Source organism: Benincasa hispida, chromosome 9 (genome assembly GCF_009727055.1).
Source record: "Benincasa hispida cultivar B227 chromosome 9, ASM972705v1, whole genome shotgun sequence".
Lineage (NCBI taxonomy): Eukaryota > Viridiplantae > Streptophyta > Magnoliopsida > Cucurbitales > Cucurbitaceae > Benincasa > Benincasa hispida.
This window is the reverse complement of record NC_052357.1, coordinates 4,514,268-4,536,443: the sequence shown is the minus strand read 5'-3', so window position 1 is coordinate 4,536,443 and position 22,176 is coordinate 4,514,268. Positions and strand designations below refer to the sequence as shown.

General features: G+C 36.9%; 1 protein-coding gene across 7 annotated transcripts in view; it reads left to right on the top strand.

Moving 5' to 3' along the window:
• The first annotated feature begins 229 nt into the window (after positions 1 to 229).
• Positions 230 to 22,176, top strand: part of LOC120085485 — a 37,263-nt gene continuing 15,316 nt past the window's right edge. Inside the window, exons 1-15 of one of the 7 annotated variants that reach the window (XM_039041473.1) lie at positions 230 to 785; positions 1,078 to 1,462; positions 4,580 to 4,696; positions 4,793 to 4,872; positions 6,581 to 6,727; positions 6,808 to 6,956; positions 7,084 to 7,214; positions 7,344 to 7,466; positions 7,622 to 7,695; positions 13,810 to 14,397; positions 14,555 to 14,666; positions 14,793 to 14,930; positions 17,442 to 17,771; positions 19,295 to 19,565; positions 19,725 to 21,022. In XM_039041473.1, the coding sequence (XP_038897401.1) occupies positions 661 to 785; positions 1,078 to 1,462; positions 4,580 to 4,696; positions 4,793 to 4,872; positions 6,581 to 6,727; positions 6,808 to 6,956; positions 7,084 to 7,214; positions 7,344 to 7,466; positions 7,622 to 7,695; positions 13,810 to 14,397; positions 14,555 to 14,666; positions 14,793 to 14,930; positions 17,442 to 17,771; positions 19,295 to 19,565; positions 19,725 to 21,022 (4,068 nt within the window). In that variant the 5' untranslated portion in view covers positions 230 to 660. The other 6 variants (XM_039041467.1, XM_039041466.1, XM_039041468.1 and 3 more) reach the window with 6 other exon arrangements.

Genomic DNA, 22,176 nt, shown 5'->3' with positions numbered 1-22,176 from the left:
CACATCACGAAGGTAGAGCGAGAGCGAGACCAATATTGTGAGAAGGCAATTCCTGTAATGTGGCATGGCGATAATGTCGATTCATTTGACATCATTTTGAAAAAGAGGTCATTTGATATTTTAGGCCCAGATATTAGATCATTCCTACAATTTTTTCAAAAAAACAAATATATTTTCAAAAAGAGGTCGAGAAGTTTTTGGTATTTGAGTCAATTTGGGTAATTTTCCAATTTCGCTCCTCCATGATCCATCCGCTGTACTAAACAAAACCTCAGAACGTGCATGCGGATGGCAAAAATTAGGGTGTAGTTACGCATTTTAGTGAGTGCGAGGTTGTATTTCCTTTCCTTTCCTTTTGTTTCGTTTCCCGCGCCCCCCAAAACCGCCAAGCGAAACTGAGAGGGCGAGTGACTTTGATTGCACAATCCTCGCCCTATCGTCACCGGCACCGGCACCGGACTCACTGACCAAGCCTTGTCGATCAACCAAGAATAAGATTAACCAACCGAGAACAAGACCCTCTTTTCGAATCCCAATCTCTTCTCTTCTCCGTCTCTTCCCAGTCATCCACCGCCATGCATTCCCTTCTTATCTTTACTCACTCTCGTCTGCTTCCCATTTTATTAGCTTAATCCCACTTTCAGACTCTGTCTCTGGTCAATGACTTCGATGGCCCCCACGAAGACACAACTATTGGCCCGCTGGCGAGGCATCGAGGAAGAAGACGACACCGGCGGTGGCGTACACTTACAACCTCATCGTTTTCAACAGCTTAAAGAACAATGGTCTGTCGTTTGTATCTCATCCATACGGTCAACTCTGCCATTCTTCCCTAACTCCCACTTCAGTAAATTTATTCCATGCTTCCACTCTAGTTACTCTAGATGTTGCCAGAACAGGAATTTCATTTATCACATTGACATTTTAGCGGCATCATTAGTATTTAGTTACAGTATTGCAAATTTGCTACTTTTTGTGTTTTCTCAATTAAAGATTGTTTTATGTTCTTTCAAGTTAATATAGGTAAACTATGTTCTTTCAAGTTATGTAGCTTTAATTCGTTATGTGTTCTGTCAGGTTTGCAGACGCTTTCACTTATTTGATTAGTTTGCCGCAAGAAAGTCACATTTGGTGTGCATCTTGGGATATAATGGGGCCTCTTCTGGAAACATTTTACAATTATTTCAAAGATGAAAGCCACGACTCTCCTCTCAGGCGCCTATGGAAGAGGATCTCTATGGAAATGAATCATTGTATCCAGTGCATCTGCCAGCATCACCAAGCCAAAGATATGTATAGTTCGGAGTATGAGTCGAGTTCCATCGGTCCCCTTCTTGATGTATTGAGAAGACTTGACGAGGAAAGGGTCACTCAGTACTTGAGAAATATCAATCACAGAATATCACAGAATGAATATGATGCTGCAAAGGATAATTCTGAAGTTGTCAGTGTCGTTTATGAGGTTTGTCAATTTCTGGCCCCATCCCCCACCTTCTATTGCCTATTTTTCCAACACACATCTGAGTGATGAATTCTCACTTCCAATCTTTTCTTTGTTACTGCTGACCTTTTGTTCTCCTTCTTTGGAAAGGAAACAAAACTTTTCATCGATGAAGTGAAAAGGGTCTAATGCTCCAAATACAATGATACAAGATACAAATGAAAAGACAAGGAGGACTTTTAACAGATCAAATAACCATCAATATAACTAGAACTATTTATAGAAAATAAATGCTCCTCAATTCCAACAAATAACTTGAATAGAGAAATTAACATATAGCACACAAAGAGAACACCATGAGGATGCATTTAACCGTGCCGCTTCAAAATGCTCCACCCATGGAAGAGGTTTGTCATGAAACACCCTTTGGGAGAAACCAAATTTCTGATCGTTAACTTGAAATGCTGATACATTTTTAGGGAGAAAGGGTAGAATTTTTTAGAGAGGTCAAGAGATTATAGGAGGAGGTTTGGGAGGTAGCTAGATTTAATGTGTATGTTATCCGACTTCATTATAATTATGGTTTTTTTTTTTTTTTTGGATTGGAGACCTTTTCTGTAACCTGTTTGGACTCCTTTTTTTGTGGGCCTTTTTTTATGCCCTTGTATATTCTTTCATTTCTATCAATGAAAGTTCGGTTTCTTAAAAAAAAAAAAAAACGCTGATACATTTTTTGCGTTTAATCTTTGGTTTCATTGATTGTTTGACTGGTTGACGGCATTCTATTTACATGGTGGCTATTGGTGGTTGACAAAATGAGAAAGGCCGACTTCATGGGAAAAAGATTACTTTTCCAAAGCAGGGAAACACATTTTGATTCAGTTGGTCTTAAGTGGCATCCCCATCTACTTCTTCTTTCTGTTTGGAACTCCTATTAAGGTTTGCAAGGACATCGGAAAACTTATGCGTAACTTTATTTAGGAAGGGTTGGATGAAGGAAATGGGTCACACTTGGTTAGGTGGAATGTTGTTGTGAATTGAGGGGGTTTGACATTTGTAATTTGAGGACTCGTAACCAATCCCTGTGAGCCAAATGGCTTTGGCGATTCCCCCTTGAGCATAATACCCTACATAAGGTTATTACTAGCAGGTATGGGCCTCACCCTTTCAAGTGGTTATCGGGTGGGTTAAAGGCACCTACTGGAATTTGTGGAAGGATATCTCGAGCTTCCCTTCTTTTCCCTTTCTGTCTGTTGTGTGGTTGGAGAGGGTAAAGAAACATATTTCCAGGACGACTGTTTGGTGGGGGATGGTCTTCTTTGCTTCTCGTTCCCTTGCCCGTTTCATTTTTTTGAATCAAGAAACAACTTATTGTTGTAAGGAAAATGATTGGATGTTTAGGAGATACAAACTCTTACAAGGAGAGGGAAAAGAAAGATATGGTCAGCCAATACAACCAAATAGAGATAAACTTTCAAACAACTCCAACCTACAAGCCTCCTTCAGCTGCTGAAAAAGTAAAAGCTACTACAAAACTACCAAAGGAACCTAAAAGTTGGCCACTAACCAACAAGAGATCAACAAAGAGAAAATTGAAAACTTTGTAATGACGCACAAACTAAAAATCCTATGAAAGAAGCTTCTAATGAAGCAACATGATAGGAATGGTATTAGAGAGATATTAGGGGTAATGATAGGGGTATGTTAGTAATTAGTTAAGTAGTTGGTTATAAATAGAGGGGTAGAGAATGGAGAAGGCAAGCAATATTTTGGATAATGGAATAGGTCTCAAGAGTATCTCAAGATTAGGGAGGGTCCAAGTACCTCGAATGGTTTATCTTGTATTTTCGTTATTGTTTATTTTTTAATATATTCGGGGTTCTATCACAACACCAAGAAACTTGAAAAGAAACCTTTTCGTAACTCTAAAATCTTTCAACAGGGGAATGAAATGTAGGCTAACAAGTAATATTAAACCGCCACCACATAAAACTTCCAAAAACAGCGAACTAAAAACCAACCACCCTTTATAAAGCAACCCCAAAGAAAGTACACCCTACCTCCACTTGTTTCATTTATCCTCCTTTATTTCTGATTTCTTGATTTGGTCGGGAAGCTTGTTTTCCTTTTCTTTTGGATTTAGTCATTCTCTAACGAATAGGGAGGCGACCGACGTCGTCTCTGTGTTGTCGTTGTTGGGGGAGGTTAACTTTAGGTGTAAGAGAAGATATCTGCTGGTTTGGGATTCCTACCATCGGACCGGTTTCTCTTGTAAATCCCATTTCGATGTTTGTTGGATCCTTTCCCTCTAGTCTGTCTGTTTTTTCAACTCCTTGGAAGATTAAGATTCCTAAGAAAGTGAGATTCATTATCTGTTTGAAGGTGGAGGAAAACCTTGATCACATTGTTTGGAAACATGATTTTGCGTATTTTGTTCGGAATCTTTTCTTCTAAATGTTTGGCTTGACTCTTGCCCACTTGAAGGGCACCGAGGATATGATTGGGGAGTTCCTCCTCCATTCGCCCTTTCATGAGAAGAGTTGTTTCTTATGGGTAGCTGATGTGTGTGCTATTATGTGGAATCCTTTGGGGGGGGGGGGGACGATGGAGTATTTAGAGGATTGGAAAGGGAATCTAGTGATTTTTGATCAGGTTTCATGTATCTCTTTGGGTTTCTACCTCAAATTTTTTTCCGTAATTATTCTATAGGCACCATTTTCCTTGATTGGTCCCTTTTAATTTAGAGGGGTCCCTCTTTTGTAGGCTTGGTTTTTTGTCCACCCTCTTAATGTTTCATTTTTTCTCAATGAGAATGGTTTATTTCATTGGGAAAAAAAAATTACCCTTTGTTTTCTAAGGTTTCTTTGCAAGAATGTTTGCTGTATACAGATTCTTTTTGAGATGTCTAACGAATATCTATACTCTTTAATTGGGGATATTTGGAGTTTTGTTTCATTTTGTCCCATTCCTACACAGATATATATTTTTTTGGTAAATGGATACATGCTGTTGTCATCATTTCACATTGTAATGTTTGGGAATGTATGATTGAAAAGTTGCAAACTCCTTTTCTTTCCACAATATTATGTAATTGTATTTGCACGTGTAGTGACTGCACAAGTTTTGGTCTTATGACAGGTTCTAATGTTTCCTGTCCTTCTGGATGATCAATCGCTGTTTTCTGAATTTGGGAAGTTTATCGAATCTGTAGATGATATTCATGAACTTGCTTTGGATGGACAGCAGCAGTTTCCGGTACTAAAGAGGAATACCTAATTATTTTGTCCTTTTTTTTTTTTGAACAAGAAATACTCTCTTTATGATTCTTATATGGTGCATATTGTCTGTCAGGGTGCTTATGCCCTATTCTTTTTCAATAGAAGAGTGCGTTCTGTAGGTCATCGCTTAGCTGCATCAATGGGAAAACTGAGGTACTTTTCAACAAGACTTAGTCATCCATCTAGTTAACCATGTGAAATTTATTACCAGTCCTATCATTTTGTTGATGATTATTATGGACATTCTGTAGAAGCCTAATAGTACTTTTTGTTGTTTGTTGTTGTTGATCTTCTTCTTTCCCATACAATGAATCAGATGAAGCATTAGATATAAGTGTTAGTAGTATTGGGTCAGAACCATCGGAGTTGATTACTAAAGAAATTGATTTGATTTTAGGCTTGAGAGAAAGGATGCTTATATTTGGAGTCCTAATCCTTTAGAGGGTTTCTGTTGTAAGTCCTTTAGGTCTGTTGGATTTCCTTTCTCGTGTAATATTAGAGGTTTATTATGTGTATATTCATCATTTATGTTTATAAGATTTTTTTCCTGGTTGGTAGTTGTTTTTCTTCTATATAAGATGACTTTGTATTTGATTCATGATATAGAAGAATATAACAATATTTTATTCCCATTTTCAACTAGGTTTCTATTGGACACCTCTCTAGATCGTGAGTTGGTTTTTGATGTGTCATGGAGGATTAAGATTCCTAAGAAAATTAAGTTCTTTACTTGACAAGTTTTACTTGGCCGTGTGAACACCATGGATAGGCTTTGGAGAAAGATGCTTTTGGGTCCTTTTTGTTGTATTCATTGTCGGAGGGTAGAGGAAGAACTAGATCACCTTCTTTGGAGTTGTAGTTTGCGAGATCTATGTGGAATTGCTTTCTTCATTAATTTGATTTTGAGTTAGCTCGTTAGAAGGATTGTCGTGTGACGATTGGGGAGTTCCAGCTCCATCTGCCATTTAGAGAGAAAGGCTATTTCTTGTTGTTTGCTGGGGTGTGTGAAATCTACTGTGGGATCTCTGGAGGGAGAGAAACAACTGAATGTTTAGAGGTGTGGAGAGGGACCCTAGTGTTGTTTGGTCCTTGGTGAGGTTTCATGTTTCTATTTGGTCAACGGTCTTGAAGGCTTCTGGTAATTATTCTCTAGATAACATATTACTTAGTTGGAAACCCTTTCTTTATTGAGGTTGTGTAGATTTCTGTATAGTATAGTTGCATTTGGATTAGTCATCTACATTTTTTAATTTTTTTTTAGATGTCCTTTCCTTTTATAATTAGCTCCCTTGGTTAGAATTTATCTTGTATTATATTTACTCATTATTGGGTCCTTTTAAGAAATAAGAGAAAAAGATTATTCCTCTAAAAATAACATGGTATTAGAGGAGAAAACTAAACCCTAAACCTAACCCTAGCCATTAGCTGTCTTAAGCCATCGTGCCATCGCCACTATCAATTGCCACCGTTGTCGTTCTCTATCAACGCGTTTGTCAATGTCTGTCATAGAAGCTATTTCAATTCAAGACATTTAGTTTGCTCTTTAGGTTTTATGTTTCCCATTGTTATGTTGTTTTGTTTATGTTTTTGGAACAATTATATCTCTAAGGTTTGTCTTTTCCTTTTTGCTTCTAATTTGTTGTATCTTTTAGCACTAGTCTCTTTTTATTTACTTAGTGAAGAGTCTTGGTATCCTTTTTGAAAAAAAAAAAGAAAGAAAAACTACTTTCCAATCGGTAATTATCAATTTTTTTGTAGCATATAAAATCTTGTGTGCAAACTTGAAGAGCATGTTATCCTTTGTTTCTTAGCACTGAAGATGCAAGACTAAGATTTTTTGGATATGTTCCCTTGGTTGTAGGATGGCGACAGATTTGGAACCTTTGCAGCCCTTGCTTAAGAAATTTATAACTTTTCTGGAAACAGAAGTTCTGCCATCAACTTCTCAGATGATAAGGCCAAGAGTACAGCTAGACCGTTTATCTGTATGGCTTGGGATTAAGTCATTGTAGGAAGTGGTTGCTAAACCTTTGATATAATTATGATAATCTTTTCTCTTTTGCTTCTCATATACTATGTTTTTTGAAGGCTTGGATTCTTGGAGCCTCCTGCGTTTGAAGAAGGGATATTGGAGCGTTATCCCATTTTTCTTGACATCGTACTTAATCATATAAGTAGTGATTCACTTGAATTCTCTCATGCAGTTACATGCTTAAGACTACTCTTTGAGATGCTTGGTCAGTGAGCCACTTTCTGCTGTTTCCATGTGTGTGTGAGTTTTCAGTAAATGGCACAGGTTTTAACAGTTTTCTTCATTTTTTCATTTTCTATTTTTAAATTTTCTTTTAATAAATGTCCTTTAAGGCTGTGAGCTTTGGTTGAGGTCTACATTATCTCCTAGTGTGATGCGTAACACTTTATTGGGTCAGTGCTTCCACACTCGAAATGAGAAAAGTCATAAAGACATTTTTGATCTTTTTCTGCCGTTTTTGCGGGCAAGTATTTGGGGCCTTTGGCTAAGTTCATTTGACTTATTTATTTTTTTGTTGCTGTTGATATATCTTTTTTTCCTTTTTATAATTTAGTATATCCTCATTACTGAACTTAATGTGCTATGCCTCCAGTCTCTTGAGGCTTTGCAAGATGGGGAACATGAAAAGCAACGTAGGCATTTTCTTTATTTCCTTCTTCATCAAGTGCCAGTTAGCAGTAATTTTAGTGTCCTAACCAGGCAAAAGGCTTGTCAGGTTGTTTTTTCTCCCCCATGGATGGCCATACTAATTTCATTATTCAACAATTAAGAATTGTGTCACACACATTCGGTATATTTAGTGTTTTCTGGTTGTATGTATACGTAATATGTATCTATGCATGTAAACTTATTGCTCGACTTTATTTTCAGATAGCTCTTCAAATTGTTCACCGAGGATATAAGATGAATCCACCATGCCCTCCTTTTGAGTGCGCACATATGTGGTGAGTTAGCCTGATTATGACTTCGATTTAAAATGTGGACTATATATTTTTTTTCTACCATTCAATATGAACTATCTGATATATGCTTTCCCTGCTTCTAAAAAGAAACTCCATGTAAATTTATGCATTTGGGCGATAAGCCCAAGCTTAAATTTCTGCATGCAAGGCAGAGGAAGACGTGTGAAGATAGCAAGAAAATGGGAAATGAACAAAATGTGGGGAAAGTGCTAGCTTTATCTATTACTGCATGAAAATAATAGGAATGCTAGATGACGAGGATTGGTCTTTAGCATAGTATTCATCTTGCCCGTAGATAGTTGCTCTAGAGTTTTTGAAACCATATATATATATATATATATATATATATATTTTTGAAAGGAAACTAAACTTTTCATTAATAAAATGAAAAGAGACTTGATGTACCACCGAGTAGGAATTTTATTCAATGATCAAAGTCGTGAAAATACAAGAGAAGGATCCTTATTTATAGGTAAGATAGGATAACTTAAAGGGAATTAAAGTGTAACTAATCTAGGATTAATCAAGATTAACTTTGAATTTACCATTTTACCCAAATCCTATTACATCATATTCTATCCCTCCATAAAAAACTCGTCCTCGAGTTTTAAAATGAAAATTCTCTGCTTGTTGAGTATGATAGACTCCAACTGAAAATTTTCAGCATGAAATTTCCCAAATCCAAGTGGGAATTAAAATAAGTCTCCATGAAAATCTCATACAAATAGAATGGAAATTAATCATCAATTTGTCAAATTTGTAAATAGATTGAAATTGAAACTTCTGATATGAATGGCCCACTAGGTCCATTAGGGTTTTGGTGGAAAATATAAAAAACGCCCCTGATTTTATGATCCTTTCTTCCTCATTGTGAAATTGAAAAGCCGCCTTCCGCTGCTTCTTCCTCATCGTAGGGTTTTCTTCTTCGTCTGGTAACGTTGCGATGGCCAACTTCTGGTGCTCCTGTTTGATAGCGTGAACGTTCTCCTCCGACAAAGCTGCTTCACCTTCTTTCTCGTGAACGACTATGAACGAGGTGTTAACAAGCTTTCGGTGATCTCCTTCTTCAGTCATGTGATCTTCTTCTTCATCCGTCCTCGAGTTTTAAAATGAAAATTCTTGGCTCGTTGAGTGTGATAGACTCCAACTGAAAATTCTCATCATGAAATTTCCCAAATCCAAGTGGGAATTAAAATAAGTCTCCTTGAAAATCTCATACAAATGGAATGGAAATTAGTCATCAATTTGTCAATTCTGTAAATAGATTAAAATTGAAACTTCTGATATGAATGGCCCACTAGGTTCATTAGGGTTTTGTTGGAAAATATAAAAACCGCCCCTGATTTTATGATCCTTTCTTCCTCATCGTGAAATTGAAAAGCCACCTTCCACTGCTTCTTTCTCAGGGTTTTCTTCTTCGTCTGGTAACGTTGCGATGACCAACTTCTGGTGCTCCTATCTGATAGCGTGAACGTTCTCCTCTGACAAAGTTGCTTAACCTTCTTCTTTCTCGTGAACGACTATGAACGAGGTGTTAACAAGCTTTCGGTGATCTCCTTCTTCAGTAATGTGATCTTCTTCGTATTGCCAATGAAGCAGTGGAAGATTATCGAGTGAAAAAGAAAAAGAGGTGGATCCTTAAGCTTGACATGGAAAAGACTTTCGACCGTGTTGACTGGGATTTCTTAGAAAAAGTGTTGAGAAACAAGAATTTCAGTCTGAAATGGATAGAATGGATTATGGGGTGTGTAAAAAATCCAATGTTTTCAGTCTTCATTAACGGTAGACCAAGGGGAAGAGTGGCTGCCACAAGAGACTTAAGACAAGGTGACCCCCTTTCACCTTTTCTTTTCCTTCTTGTCAGTGAAGTGTTAAGTGCGTTGGTGTTCAAACTTATTCAATCCGGCCTTGTTGAAGGATTTGTGGTTGGCAAAGAAAAAATCCATGTTTCCATTCTTCAATTCGCAGATGACACTTTATTATTTTGTAAATATGACAGCACCATGCTTGCAAAACTTAAGCAAACAGTGGAGTTTTTTGAATGGTGTTCAGGTCAAAAAGTTAATTGGGATAAATCAGCCCTTTATGGTATCAATGTGGATGAAAACGAGGTGATATCCACAGCCGCTTCTCTGAATTGTAAGGCTGACCACCTCCCCTTCTCCTACCTAGGGTTGCCTCTAGGTGGTTATCCGAAAAGTCTTTCCTTTTGGCAACAGGTTTTGGACACATTCCAAGCTAAACTAGACAAATGGAAAAGATTCAACCTCTCAAGAGGAGGTAGAGCCACCTTATGCAAGTCAGTCCTATTAAATCTTCCAACTCATTACTTGTCCATCTTCCTCATGCCTGAAGGAGTTATTTCTAAAATGGAAAGGATAACAAGGAACTTCTTTTGGGAAGGACATACCTGTAGCAAGCTAAATCACTTGGTGAAGTTGGACTTGGTGCAAAAACCTTTAGCGGATGGAGGCCTTGGCCTCGGTGGCTTCAAATCAATGAATTTAGCACTCCTAGCTAAATGGGGGTGAAGATACTTTAACAAGGATGATTCCTTTTGGGGCAAGGTAATTAGAAGTATACATGGCAAAGACTCTTTTAATTGGCATACAGCTGGGAAAGGTGGTAGAAGTTTGAGAAGCCTTTGGGTTAGTATCTCGAAGTCTTGGCTAAAAGTTGAATCTTTGGCCAAATTCAAGCTTGGAAATGGCAGCCGGATTGCGTTTTGGTTAGACCCTTGAGAAGAAATGACTCCCTTCAACACCTTGTTTCCATGTCTTTTCAGAATCACCATGTTCCTAAATGGATCAGTAGCTGACCATTGGGACAGCCGCTTGGCCTCTTGGTCAATTTCCTTCCGCAGATTACTTAAAGATGAGGAGGTGCTGGCTTTCCAAGAGCTGCTGGGGAAAATTGCAGCAAGAAGAGTCGTCGAGACTTTTGATAAAAGGGTGTGGTCCATTTCAGCTTCGGGTCTTTTCACGGTCAACTCTCTTAGAATCTCACCTTTCCCCCACCTCCCCTTTAGATAAGTTTCTCTACTTGGCCCTATGGAAGACAAAAAGTCCTCGAAGAGTTAGCATTCTCATCTGGATAATGCTAAATGATAAGCTGGACGTAGCCTCAGTTTTACAAAGCAAGCAGCCATCCAACTCCCTCTCCCCTTCAATCTGCCTGTTGTGCCTTCACTCTAACGAAGATCCTCTCCACCTCTTCTTTTTGTGCCCTTACTCAGCTTGGTGCTGGGAGAGGCTGCTGTCCATCTTCAATTTCTCATGGGTTATGAGCAATGATTTTAGGGGAAATGTGCTGCAATTTCTAGCTGGAACAAGTCTTCATAATCCCAGCCAATTACTTTGGTTTAATGCCGTCAAAGCTCTCTTGGCAGATTTATGGTTTGAAAGGAATCAAAGGGTGTTCCATAATAAATCTCTTGGGTGTCACGATCGCCTCGAATCTGCCCGTCGTCATGCTTCTTCATGGAGTATCCTCTCCAAGCTTTTCAATAGCTACAGTTTAATGGATTTCAACCTAAATTGGAGAGCCATTATCTCCATTCCCAACGGTGGATCTTAGCTTAGCCAGCTGTTTGCTCTCTCTCGTCTAGTTCAACTTGTTTAGTTTTAAGTTTTCCCCCCTATTCGGCCATTGTTTGGGCCTAGTTATGCTGTTTTATCTCATGTTTTTGACTTCTCTATTTATTAGTTTTATATCCCGTTTCTTTGGATATGATGAGGGCGCTAAGGGGGTGTCAACCTAGTTGAGATGCCCGGGTGCACCTGCTGATTCTTAAGTCTTAGTCTTTGCTTTGCTCATTTGTGTGGGTTTCCCAATTTTTCCTCAAATTTTGACGTCGATTTCTCCTTTGAATTAGGTTGTGCCAATTTGAAAATACTTTTCTTTAATTTTTTCTTCTTCCAAAATGAGGTCCTCCTCACACATTCGACCATTTTTACTCGGCTCATCTTCTTTATTTTTTGTCCCGAAAGAGCTACCAAATTGGAATTGCTTTCTAGCCTCTGTATTTCTTCGTGGATAATCATTGAAAGGTTTTTCCCCGTGGTTTCCTTCTGTTCTTGCAGCCTTTTTTCCATTTTCTGTTCAGTCTCTGGTTTTGTAGTTCTGTTCAGCCTATGAAATTTCTTAGTAAAGTCGATCACTATCCGATTTTCTCGTTTATTTTTCTGATATTGTTGATAAAGAGTCTGTTCATAATCTGGTTTTCATCATTTTCAATATTCGTGGCCAACTTCTAATTGGACTTTTGCCAATCAGTTTTTCTATTCATCTGAATTTGATTCCACCAAGCTGATCTGCCTCCCTTTAACTTCAAGGCTATGAGCTTGACTTTCTTTCCTTCGGGAGTGTTCATGTAATTGAATAAGCTTTCTACGTTTTTGATCCAATCAAGGAAGGCTTCCACGTCCAATTTGCCGCTGAATGTAGGTGAGTAAATCTTCTTCCTATAATCTTCCTGCCACTCTTCTATTTCGTGTTCATAAAATCTTGGAAAATGATGTCTTCTTGTTGGAGTTTGCCTCTGTTCTTCACTTTCAGATGAAGGAGATTCATAATCTTGAAGTTCTTGAATGGGTTCTTGGGATCTTGGAGATTGAAAGAGTGTGCGATCTCCCCTTGGTAAATTCAAATTGCCCATGTTTTCTTCTCTAAAACTTCTTCCCGCAGTTACTAGGGTAGGTCTTCTTCTCCGTTCATCCCCTCTGTTTTCCTCTGCTCATTGAGGAAGGTTAGCCGAGACTAAGTCCATCTGTCTTGACATTCTGGCCATTACTACATTCATTGCATCGATGCTTGATTTCATTTTTTCCATTTGACTCTTCTACAACCAACAATCGGGCAGTAGTTGATCTTGGAGAAAGGATTTCGATATACTTGGGGAGGGTTTCTGCGTCCTTCCCTTTTTCTGGTGTTGGCAGTGTTCTTACCAGCCGTGGAGCTCTATACCAATTTGATGTACCACCGAGTAGGAATTTTATTCAAGGATCAAAGTTGTGAAAATACAAGAGAAGGATCCTTATTTATAGGTAAGATAGAGAAATTACAAAAAACAAAAGGAGAAGAAATACTATTGAGATACAAAGAGGAGAAGATATAAAAAAGCAAACACTTAAAACCTAATAAACCAGCTCCAAAAAGGAAGACCAAAACTAGAGAGCACATAAATTGTAAAGCCAAAGCTGATAAAAGTCTAAGGTAAGAAGTCCAATAAGGCTGGAAGTGCGAGGATCAAATCACAAATTAAACCAACTTCTAAATTGTCACTTCCAAGTTTACAACTACTAGGAGAAAAAATGCAACTTCACAAGGACAAAACTGTCTTTATCATATTTGATATTTGTGTACTGTTGGCTATAGGTCTTTTGCATTGATGAAACATATTAGAACATTTTTAGCTATATGTGTTCTTGTGCTCACGCACACATGTATATTGCATGGTGCTCTTTCCAAATCTTTTGTTGATTGCTCGTTACTGGACTTGGGTCTTAATTGGGATACTTTTATCTTTCCATTGTAATTTTGTATTTATATTTTAATTTCATTTATTGTCTTTTCACCCTGATTTGGAGTTTGTATCAAATGAGGATTCATCTCTTTTCATTATATCTATGAATGGTGGCATGTTGTTCAAATATATATATGTATGTATGTATGCATGTGCTCCCACTTGATTCCTTTTCTAATTTACTTTATTCAATAATTTGAATTTGGTCTTTGAAAACCTGAGTGATATGTGTAAGGTTGCAGACATGGTGCTTAGTTTGGACAAATTATGAAGAGGCACCTGAAGTGCATAAGGTTCAAATCCTGGTCAGCGCTGATGGTCTGAGGAGGCTGACATACAATTACTAGGGGAAATTAATTGATAGTTGTTATGACATTTAACTACATAATTAAGTGGCTTCTAACAAGTTATGAATATTTTTGCCACGTTGTGCTTATTGAATTGAATAGCCAAGGACAAAGAAATTACATGACTACAGATTTGTTAAATCACTATTTAATGTAATGTAAATGTCATTCTTGACTTCACTATTAGATTGTGGGACTTATATTGTCCTTTTTTTTATTGACCAGGGGCCCTGCTCTTGTGTCATCACTGAAGGATTCTTCTCTTCACAGCTCACTGAGGCAACCTGCATTTGAGCTTATACAATCTATTATAGTATCAGATGCTGCTGCATTGATACATTCAATGCTGGATAGTTGTATAGTAGCTCTTTCCAATGAAAGTAACATGAATTATAACTTCAATGTTGCTGAAGATGAGAACATACTTATTTTTTCTCCCAATGAAATGGATGATAATTGTTGGGGTGGATTCAGTCTGCAGAGCCATATAATTTCGACAGAATTTAAACAGTGGATGTGTGTACCTATGTTATGGATTGATGTTCTAGTTGATATTGATCCCTTGGTTCTGCCAATTTCCTTTTCGAAAGCCGTTTTCTGGGCTCGATCACGTTTTTCTATGGTAGAATCTGAAACCACTGCTGAATGTGAACTTCCGCTGAGGGCTTGGATATCGTCATCTTCTTTTGAAATCTCCAGTTCACTGGGATGGAAGGTGCCAACTGGTTCTGATGATGGTGGGGATGGGAAAGAGTCAAAAAACTCACTAAAAGTGTGCACAATGTTACTTCCTTTAATAAAAACATTTACAAGGTTTTTGAATTTATCTTCATGTAAAATTTATTTGAGCTGTTCAGAGTTACCTTTTAAAATTATTTCTATGCTGCAAAGCTTTTAGTACATTTGTGCTTTATCTAGTTGGTGACAGGTTCTTTGATACTTGGTTCACTTCAGTCTATGCCTGTTTCAGGTTGACTGCCCATTTCTTATTTCTGTTGGGGCAAGGAGAGCTGAGGAAGCAGTGGACTTGGGAGCCGAGAATGGGGGAAAGTCTGATCCTTTCGCTTTTTGATTCTACTGATGTAATGCGATACCTTTTTTTTTCAGTTCCTTTTTAAAATTTATTTATGTCTTCTGTTTATTCTTTTCCTTCTCATTTTTATTCTTATCCAAAAATGCACGTATATGGATATATTGTTTTTATTCAGAATGTCAGGCAGTTTGGAAAGCATGTCTTGGAACAAATTTCAAACACAAAGGGTCTCTCTTGTGGTTTGGAGTTCCTTTGTTCTTCTGAGTACTCATTATCTGCCGTCTTTCTGGGCATGAGACATGCTTTGAAACTGGTAATCAAAACTCTAATGTGAGCTAGGTTATTATTCATTTGTATTATTTAGTTTAAATCTAATTGTATTCTCTTTCTCGTTGATAGTTATATTTGCATCTATTTATCTTGTTGGAGTAAATATTTTATTAATTATGTAGCCAAATTTGTTGTTCAAATTTTGCCAAATTTGTTAGTAGTATCTCTCTAACATGCACGTGTTGTCTCGCGCCTCCTCCTTTCTCTCGGCGTTGTCTTAGCCGTTCCTCTGTTCACTGGCCGCCGTCTTCCATGCACGTGTTGTCTCCTTCAGTTGATTTTGCTTTTCTTGAGGGGGTCTTCGTTTTCTTCTGTCTTGTAGCTGGTAATCTCTTCAATTTTCTTCGTTCAATGTCTTTGAACTCATTAGAGGTTATGAGTTGTTGTATTTGCAACTCTTATTATTGGATTAGGAGTGAGAACATGTTTATTATTGAGGACTCGAGTAATAATCAGAAGATCTCCCTTTCTATCTCTCATTTGCATTTGGTTGAACTATTCTTGGTTGAGTTGTTACATGATCCGGTTTATATGTTTTTCTCCAAAAAGGCTGATAAGGCATTGATAACACTTGATAGTTTTGCTGATATGGACTTTGATGGAAAATGAAGAGAAATTGGTAACTTTCATTTGAAAGTAGAATATTGGTCTTACAAATTACATTCTCATTAGAAGTTTCTTGTGGGTTATGGAGGTTGACTTTTGAATAAAAAAACTTACCCTTGCCTTTTTGGACATGTTCTACTTTTGAAGCCATTGGAGAAAACCTTGGGGATTTGGTTAGTATTTCTTCTCAAACCTTGGAAGTTCTTGGATTGCTTTGAAGCCTGTATTGAAGTTAAAAAAATGTCTGGCTTTCTCCCAGCTGAAATTGAAATTAAAGATAGACAAATGGTAATTTTCATCTTAGTTTTTTTTTTTTTTGAAAAAGAAATTCATTCAAGAAACTAATCACAAGCACAAGCCTCCCCAACAAGGGCGGAGGAGAAAGAGTCTGGAATAATACAAGGAATCCCAACCACTAATTCAAAGCTAGAAGAAGAATTAGAAAAAAAAAAAAAACCCACCCAAAGATTTTCAGGTTTGGTCATTTTTCTCCGTTAGACCCTTCAGTCATCCTTCCTGGTGAGTTATATTTCAAAGAATTTTTGAACTCTTTGGATATTGCAAGATTAATTGAAGTTAAGCGAGATGAAGGTTTGAGGTAATTGATTTTGTTGAGGATTGTGTACATGATAAGTCTTTTCCCTGGATTGCTCACTTTGTTTCCGCTCAGGTTCAAGCCGCTTCACATTTGTTCTGGATTGATTTTTTCTCCTGCTTAGTCCTCTTTTCCTTGTATTAGTTTTGGTATGTTTGGTAATTTAGTTTGATTTGTTTGTACTTTGAACATTAGTCTCTTTTCATTTTATCAATAGAAAGTATTGTTTCCTTCTTTTTCATGGGGAGTATAATGATATAGTTGCGATAAGATGGTTACTTTGTTGTTATCAGGGGCATGATAGTAATTAGTTGGGAGTGATTATTTATAGATAGAGCAAGTTAAGGGGATTCTGATTAAATAGACCTCTTGATTTTCTTGGACCCTTATAATTTTCCCCTTCTTTTTTTCTTTGTTGGAAAATTTCCTTGTATCAATAGCATTTTCTATTAATTTGTTCTTCCGCTATGTGGCCGCCAAACTTAATGCTTCTCAGTGGTGTTCTCTTTCAAAGCACTTTGAAGTGAGTGCCTACTCACTTCAAGACATATGTTTGAATTGGCAAGCATTCAACTTCCCGTTTGAACATGGTTCAAGGAGAAGGATCAGCACTACCCAATTTTGAAGACTCAAGTAGCTAGATTTATTTTATGATTCTCTTGTTTTCCTCTTAGTTTGTATTTTGGCCATCAAAAAGAGGGCATTTTCTCTGTTTTCTCATTGTTCTGTAAGCTTTATATTTTCCGTCTTTGTCTAAATTCTATGGATATGATGAGGACGCTAAGGGTATGTCATCCTAGTTGAGATGCCTGGGTGCGTCTCCTGATCCCGTATCTTGTATCGATCCTATTCAAGTACACATCTCTTGTACTTTCTTTTTATGAATTAATAAAAAGTTTGTTTCCTTTTCAAAAAAAAAAAAAAAGCATTTTCTATTAATTTGTCCTTCAATTTCTGCTACTAGTATATGTTGTGTCAGTTTGTTTATTATGAAACCATTTGGTAACTTTTCTTTTGTTTGTTTGGTCATAGCTGAATAATTGTTGATTACTGATAGTCGTATCATCAGCATGTCAAAAGAATTTCATATGTGATTTAGGTATTAAACCCCCAAAATGTTTAAGTTTGAAAATAATTGAACTGCACCAATAATGTATACTGGATTTTGCAGTATTTGGGGCGATCACAGTTTGGTAATTATAATTTGGTTTTCAAAACTGTGAACGCGATGTTGTTGGCCTTTTTCCTTCCCATTTTTGATTGTTCTTATGCAATTTCATTTGTATTGTCTAGGTTCAAATGGATTCTATCCTTGTGAAATTTCAGAATCTGCATCATTTGTTTTTCATACTTCGTAAGCTACTCCAGGAAGGTGATTCACCTCATTCAGCTTTGCCAGAAAATTCATCCAATCATACGGATGTTACAAATACCTCTTCCCAAGGTGGATTTCTTAGACAGCCGGTTTTTGATGCATCAATGCTGAACTTTGGCAAACAATCTTCAAAAGTTGATTCTAAATTGCTCCAACGGGTCAGTTGTTTATTGTCCAATGCAGCGTGGCCTTCTATTTGTAGGCTATTGGTTGAAGGCAAGGCATTTCTCGATTACAGTTTTTGTCAAGTATGTTCATTCTATACTTTTTAAGATGTAACTGGTTATCTGTTCATTTCATTTGTAGCCTGCAATATTGTGAGGTTCGTACCTCCTTCAAAGTCAAATGCCATAATTGTTCTCTTGTTTTTTTTTTATAAAAATAATAATAATTAAAGAGTGCTTTTGGGAATAAGAGGCTTGTTTGCTTGTAAGAAATTGATCGGTTAATTTGTCTGTAAATCTGAGAAAATGCATTCCTCTATGATAATTTAATGTGCTTGTTCTGGATTTTTTAAATTTTAATTTAAATGTACAAAAAAAAAAAATAATGTAAAGAAACAGTGTAGTTGAAGAACTATTGGTGTAAATAAGGTACGTTTCTTTTGATATAATTTAAAAGAAACAGAAATTTTCATTTGATGAAATGAAGAAGTACACAGGTATTAACTTGCTAAGAACATTAAACAAACAATACACATACTAGATTACCAGATTCTGAGCCCATTCATGCTTGAAAAAACTTAACTGCAAAGTTAATAAATAAAAAAAATAAGACACGTTATTTAAAAACAAGAAACAACTTATTATATTGAAAGGGATTAAAGATTCAAGGGGTACAAACTTTGTGAGTGAATATGAAAAATTAAAGACAACAAATACACCCATTTACACCCATTTAGAGAACACCCAAAACTTTTCAGACCTAACAAAACACACCCTATCAAAAATTTACTATTATTAGCTTTTGCTACCATATTGAGAAACTTGAGAAAAGTGTGGAGGGCCTTCCAAATCTGATGGCTATAGCTTTTACTTTGTACTACTCAGAAATGACTGAGTAATCATCATAGAACTCTTGTTTTTATTGGAGAAGAATCTCTAACTTCTTTTGAAGATATTCTATCATGCAAAGAACCATTTCATGACAAATCAGCTCCCGAGCTATTTGATAAAAGAATAAATTGCCAATTGTAAAGATGAGTTCGGTAAGTTGTCTCTCAAAGTGATATTTTTCAAGAGACTATTTAAGAAATGATTATTTTCCTAGATCATCAAAACAAGATGCAGAATTTTGATTAATAAATGGAAAGATGCCAGAATACTCGAGGAAAGGAAACAAACTCTCGAAAGAGCGGGGAGAATATTACAGAATTCTTAGTTGACAAGTGAATCTAAATTTGAAATAATTCTGAAAATTAATCCGTCCTTGAGAATTGTTTGTAATGACATACTTCAAATCTTAAAAAAAAAAAAAAAAGAAAAAAAAAAAGAGAGAGAGAAGAGAAAAAAACAGAAGAAAAAAAAGTAAAGAAAAGGAAAGAAAAGTTAAAAAAGAAAAAGAGAAAAAAGTTGTATCAAACATCCAAGAATTCTGAACTTCTTTTTCCTCCCAGTTTCATGGACGAGGAAATGGATTTGTAAATTCTACGGACCTCTTCACCAACTTCCTCATGTTGGAAAGATCTCATCTTAATATTTTACTTCTCATACTGACAAACTTGTTTACTGATTGCAAATTTGTCTTATCATGATACTTTCTTTGTTTACAGATGACTTGTGTCCGCTTACTTGAGATCATCCCCATTGTTTTTGAACGATTTAACCCATCATTAATCGAACTGTCTGGTACCAAAATGGCAGTGGAAGATGCATGTGGTTTCAATTGGCTTCATGATCTAATGGATTGGGGAAAGTCATCTCTTAAGGTCGTTCTCACTTACTGGAGACGTGCTATAATTTCATTGCTGAACTTCATTAAGGGATCGTGTTGTCTTTCTACTACATCAACAATTAGGGATATTGAACACCTTATGTCCTTAGGTGAGGGTTCTTTTCCCCATTTAAGAAGGCACACTATGGTCTAGAAACTCCTTTTTTCCCCCTCACACAGAAATGATGTTCAATACCATTCATTATGACAATTACACCCATTACTGTCACTGATTTTTTTAATACACTTTGGGTTTAATTTTTCTCTAGATGATGCTGCGATGGATGAGTTAACAGAAAAGGTAGCACACCTCACGATTTTATTATCCAAGAACGAAAAGTACAATATTGTCAAGACCAATTTGGGATCAAATGCTTTAGTGCTTGAAGACTTCCCTTCTGGCCGCAAGCTTTCCACCTCAAAGTTAGAGTCTTCTGGTGCAGAGGATATAGAGGTGCCAACATTGGTGAAAAGGTCGGAGGCTAAGAAGGAAAATATTGGTGAATTGATTGTTCTTTCAGATGATGAATCAAAACCATTTATTTCACCAACTAGAGCCTTTCCATCTGAATCTGACGTAGGTCAATGCATATTGGATGATAAATTAGCTCCCGGTGATGAAAGTGATACACGAGCTGATTTTGGGAAAAGTAATATTTTGGTTATTGAGCCTTCAAAATATGTAGCGGATAGAGACCAAGAAATAAATGATAAATGTAGCTCTACGCTTGCACTCAAAGAGCATGCCTCTGGTGATTCAAAAGTCAGACCAGCAACGTCATCTGTCTTGAGATCTAAGGATGTGGATGTCAAACATAAAGAAATAGACTCTGAATGCATTCTAAGCAAACATGTTCCTCTTAATGATAGAATTGATTTGAAGGTCTTATCTAATAAAGCAACTGGTTCTAAAAGCAAAAATCAATCTTGTGAAACTGCAGTTTCTGTACCAGGTTATGCTGTTTTAAAACAAGTAGTGTCTGATGCTGCCGATGATCCACTAGAAATTGAACTCAATTCTGTAAGAAACCAGAAAACAAATATTTCAAAACCAATCATCACTGTTCCCAAGCGACGAGTCATCCAACTTAAAACACCTGTTGAGAGCAGAGCTGTCCATTTACATAGGCATATGATTGGTGCAAAAAGATTTAAACCACCAAGGCTTGAGGATTGGTATAGATCTATATTGGAATTAGATTACTTTGCCATGATTGGTTTGACATCTGTGACTGAAGATAAGAGTCAAGCCGTTAAACATTTAAAAGAGGTTCCTGTATGTTTTCAATCATCGGAACAGTATGTAGAAATTTTTCGGCCGTTGATTTTGGAGGAGTTTAAAGCTCAGTTACGCAATTCTTTTGTTGAGATGTCCTCTTGGGATGAGATGTATTTGGGCAGGATTTCTGTACTATCGATTGAGAGAGTTGATGAATTTCATCTTGTTCGTTTTGCCTACGATGACAATAATTCAGTGGCTTCTAAAAATTTTGCTGAAAATGACCTCATTTTGCTAACTAAAGAACTTCCACAAAAATCTCCACAGGGTGCACATATGGTTGGAAAGGTATTCTGTGGCACTCTGGAATTCTTTTTATTTATTAAATTGGAGAGAATAATGATATTATGTGATATAGCATCTCAGTGTTGTATTTTGTAGCATCTTAGTGTTTCTTGTATTAGCATTCACCCCGTTAGAATTTGAAATTTACTATTCTTGAATACAAGACCTAGCTGGTCCAGTTCATAGGCCAGGGTGTGCAGTGGCGCATGTGAAAAATTGAGGAAGACAGCGATATTTGTGGCTGCTGGTAGCAAACAACAAGGAGGATAGCATAGCGGCATGAGTTTGCCCGGTGAATGTGACAGTGGCATAGGTGAAATACAGAACATAGTGGCTGCTAGATTAGTTTCCTCACATGGGTAGGATGCCAAGTCGGATTTTAGGTTTTAAAAAAGAAGACAACACAGCACAAGGCCCATATTGTAATAACAATCTCCTTCTTTAAAAACAGATGGGTCTTACCCAATTTATTCAAATCCAGCTCATCAATCAGACTGTAGCCTCACTTACTTCCAGAGTCTTACTTGTTCTTATTTATTCTCACAATCCACGTGACAACAAATGTGCCCATCTCCTCGCGACTTGCATTGTTGTCTTTCCCAAGTCTTCATCTTTGTTTGCCTTTGTGATTGTTGCTGGCCAAGATCTTCATGAGGTACATTTCTTCTTCTATTTCCATTTTCTTTTGAATTGTCTACCTCTGATCTCTCTGCCGTTTTTTAACGACCCTTGCGTCAACGTTCCTTCCAGGTTTTCATCTTCAACCTTTTAAGCCATAATGATCGGAAAAATTTTCGTAAAAATCCCACCTTTGGCCCACCAATTATCTTCCTTAACCTTAACATCTCATGCCTGGTCCTCATTTCCCAACAAAGTACCGGCTGATGATCTCTCTGTTGGCGTGTTTGCCACTTCTTTCCATTCTTTTCTCTCTTAAGTCTCTATCTTTCCTTTCATTCTTGACAAAATCCACTCATTTCTGTGACTAACCGATTGGATAAACATGTGTGTTCGAATTGTGTTTCGACATCCTTAGGGCTTCTTTTCTTGTCACATGTACATTTGTTGCAAGTCTTTCTCCATCGATTCCACCACTTTTTGGATAGAATCAATAATGTAGCCTAAGTAGCTTTGAGTAATCCTCCAAGAATCAAGAT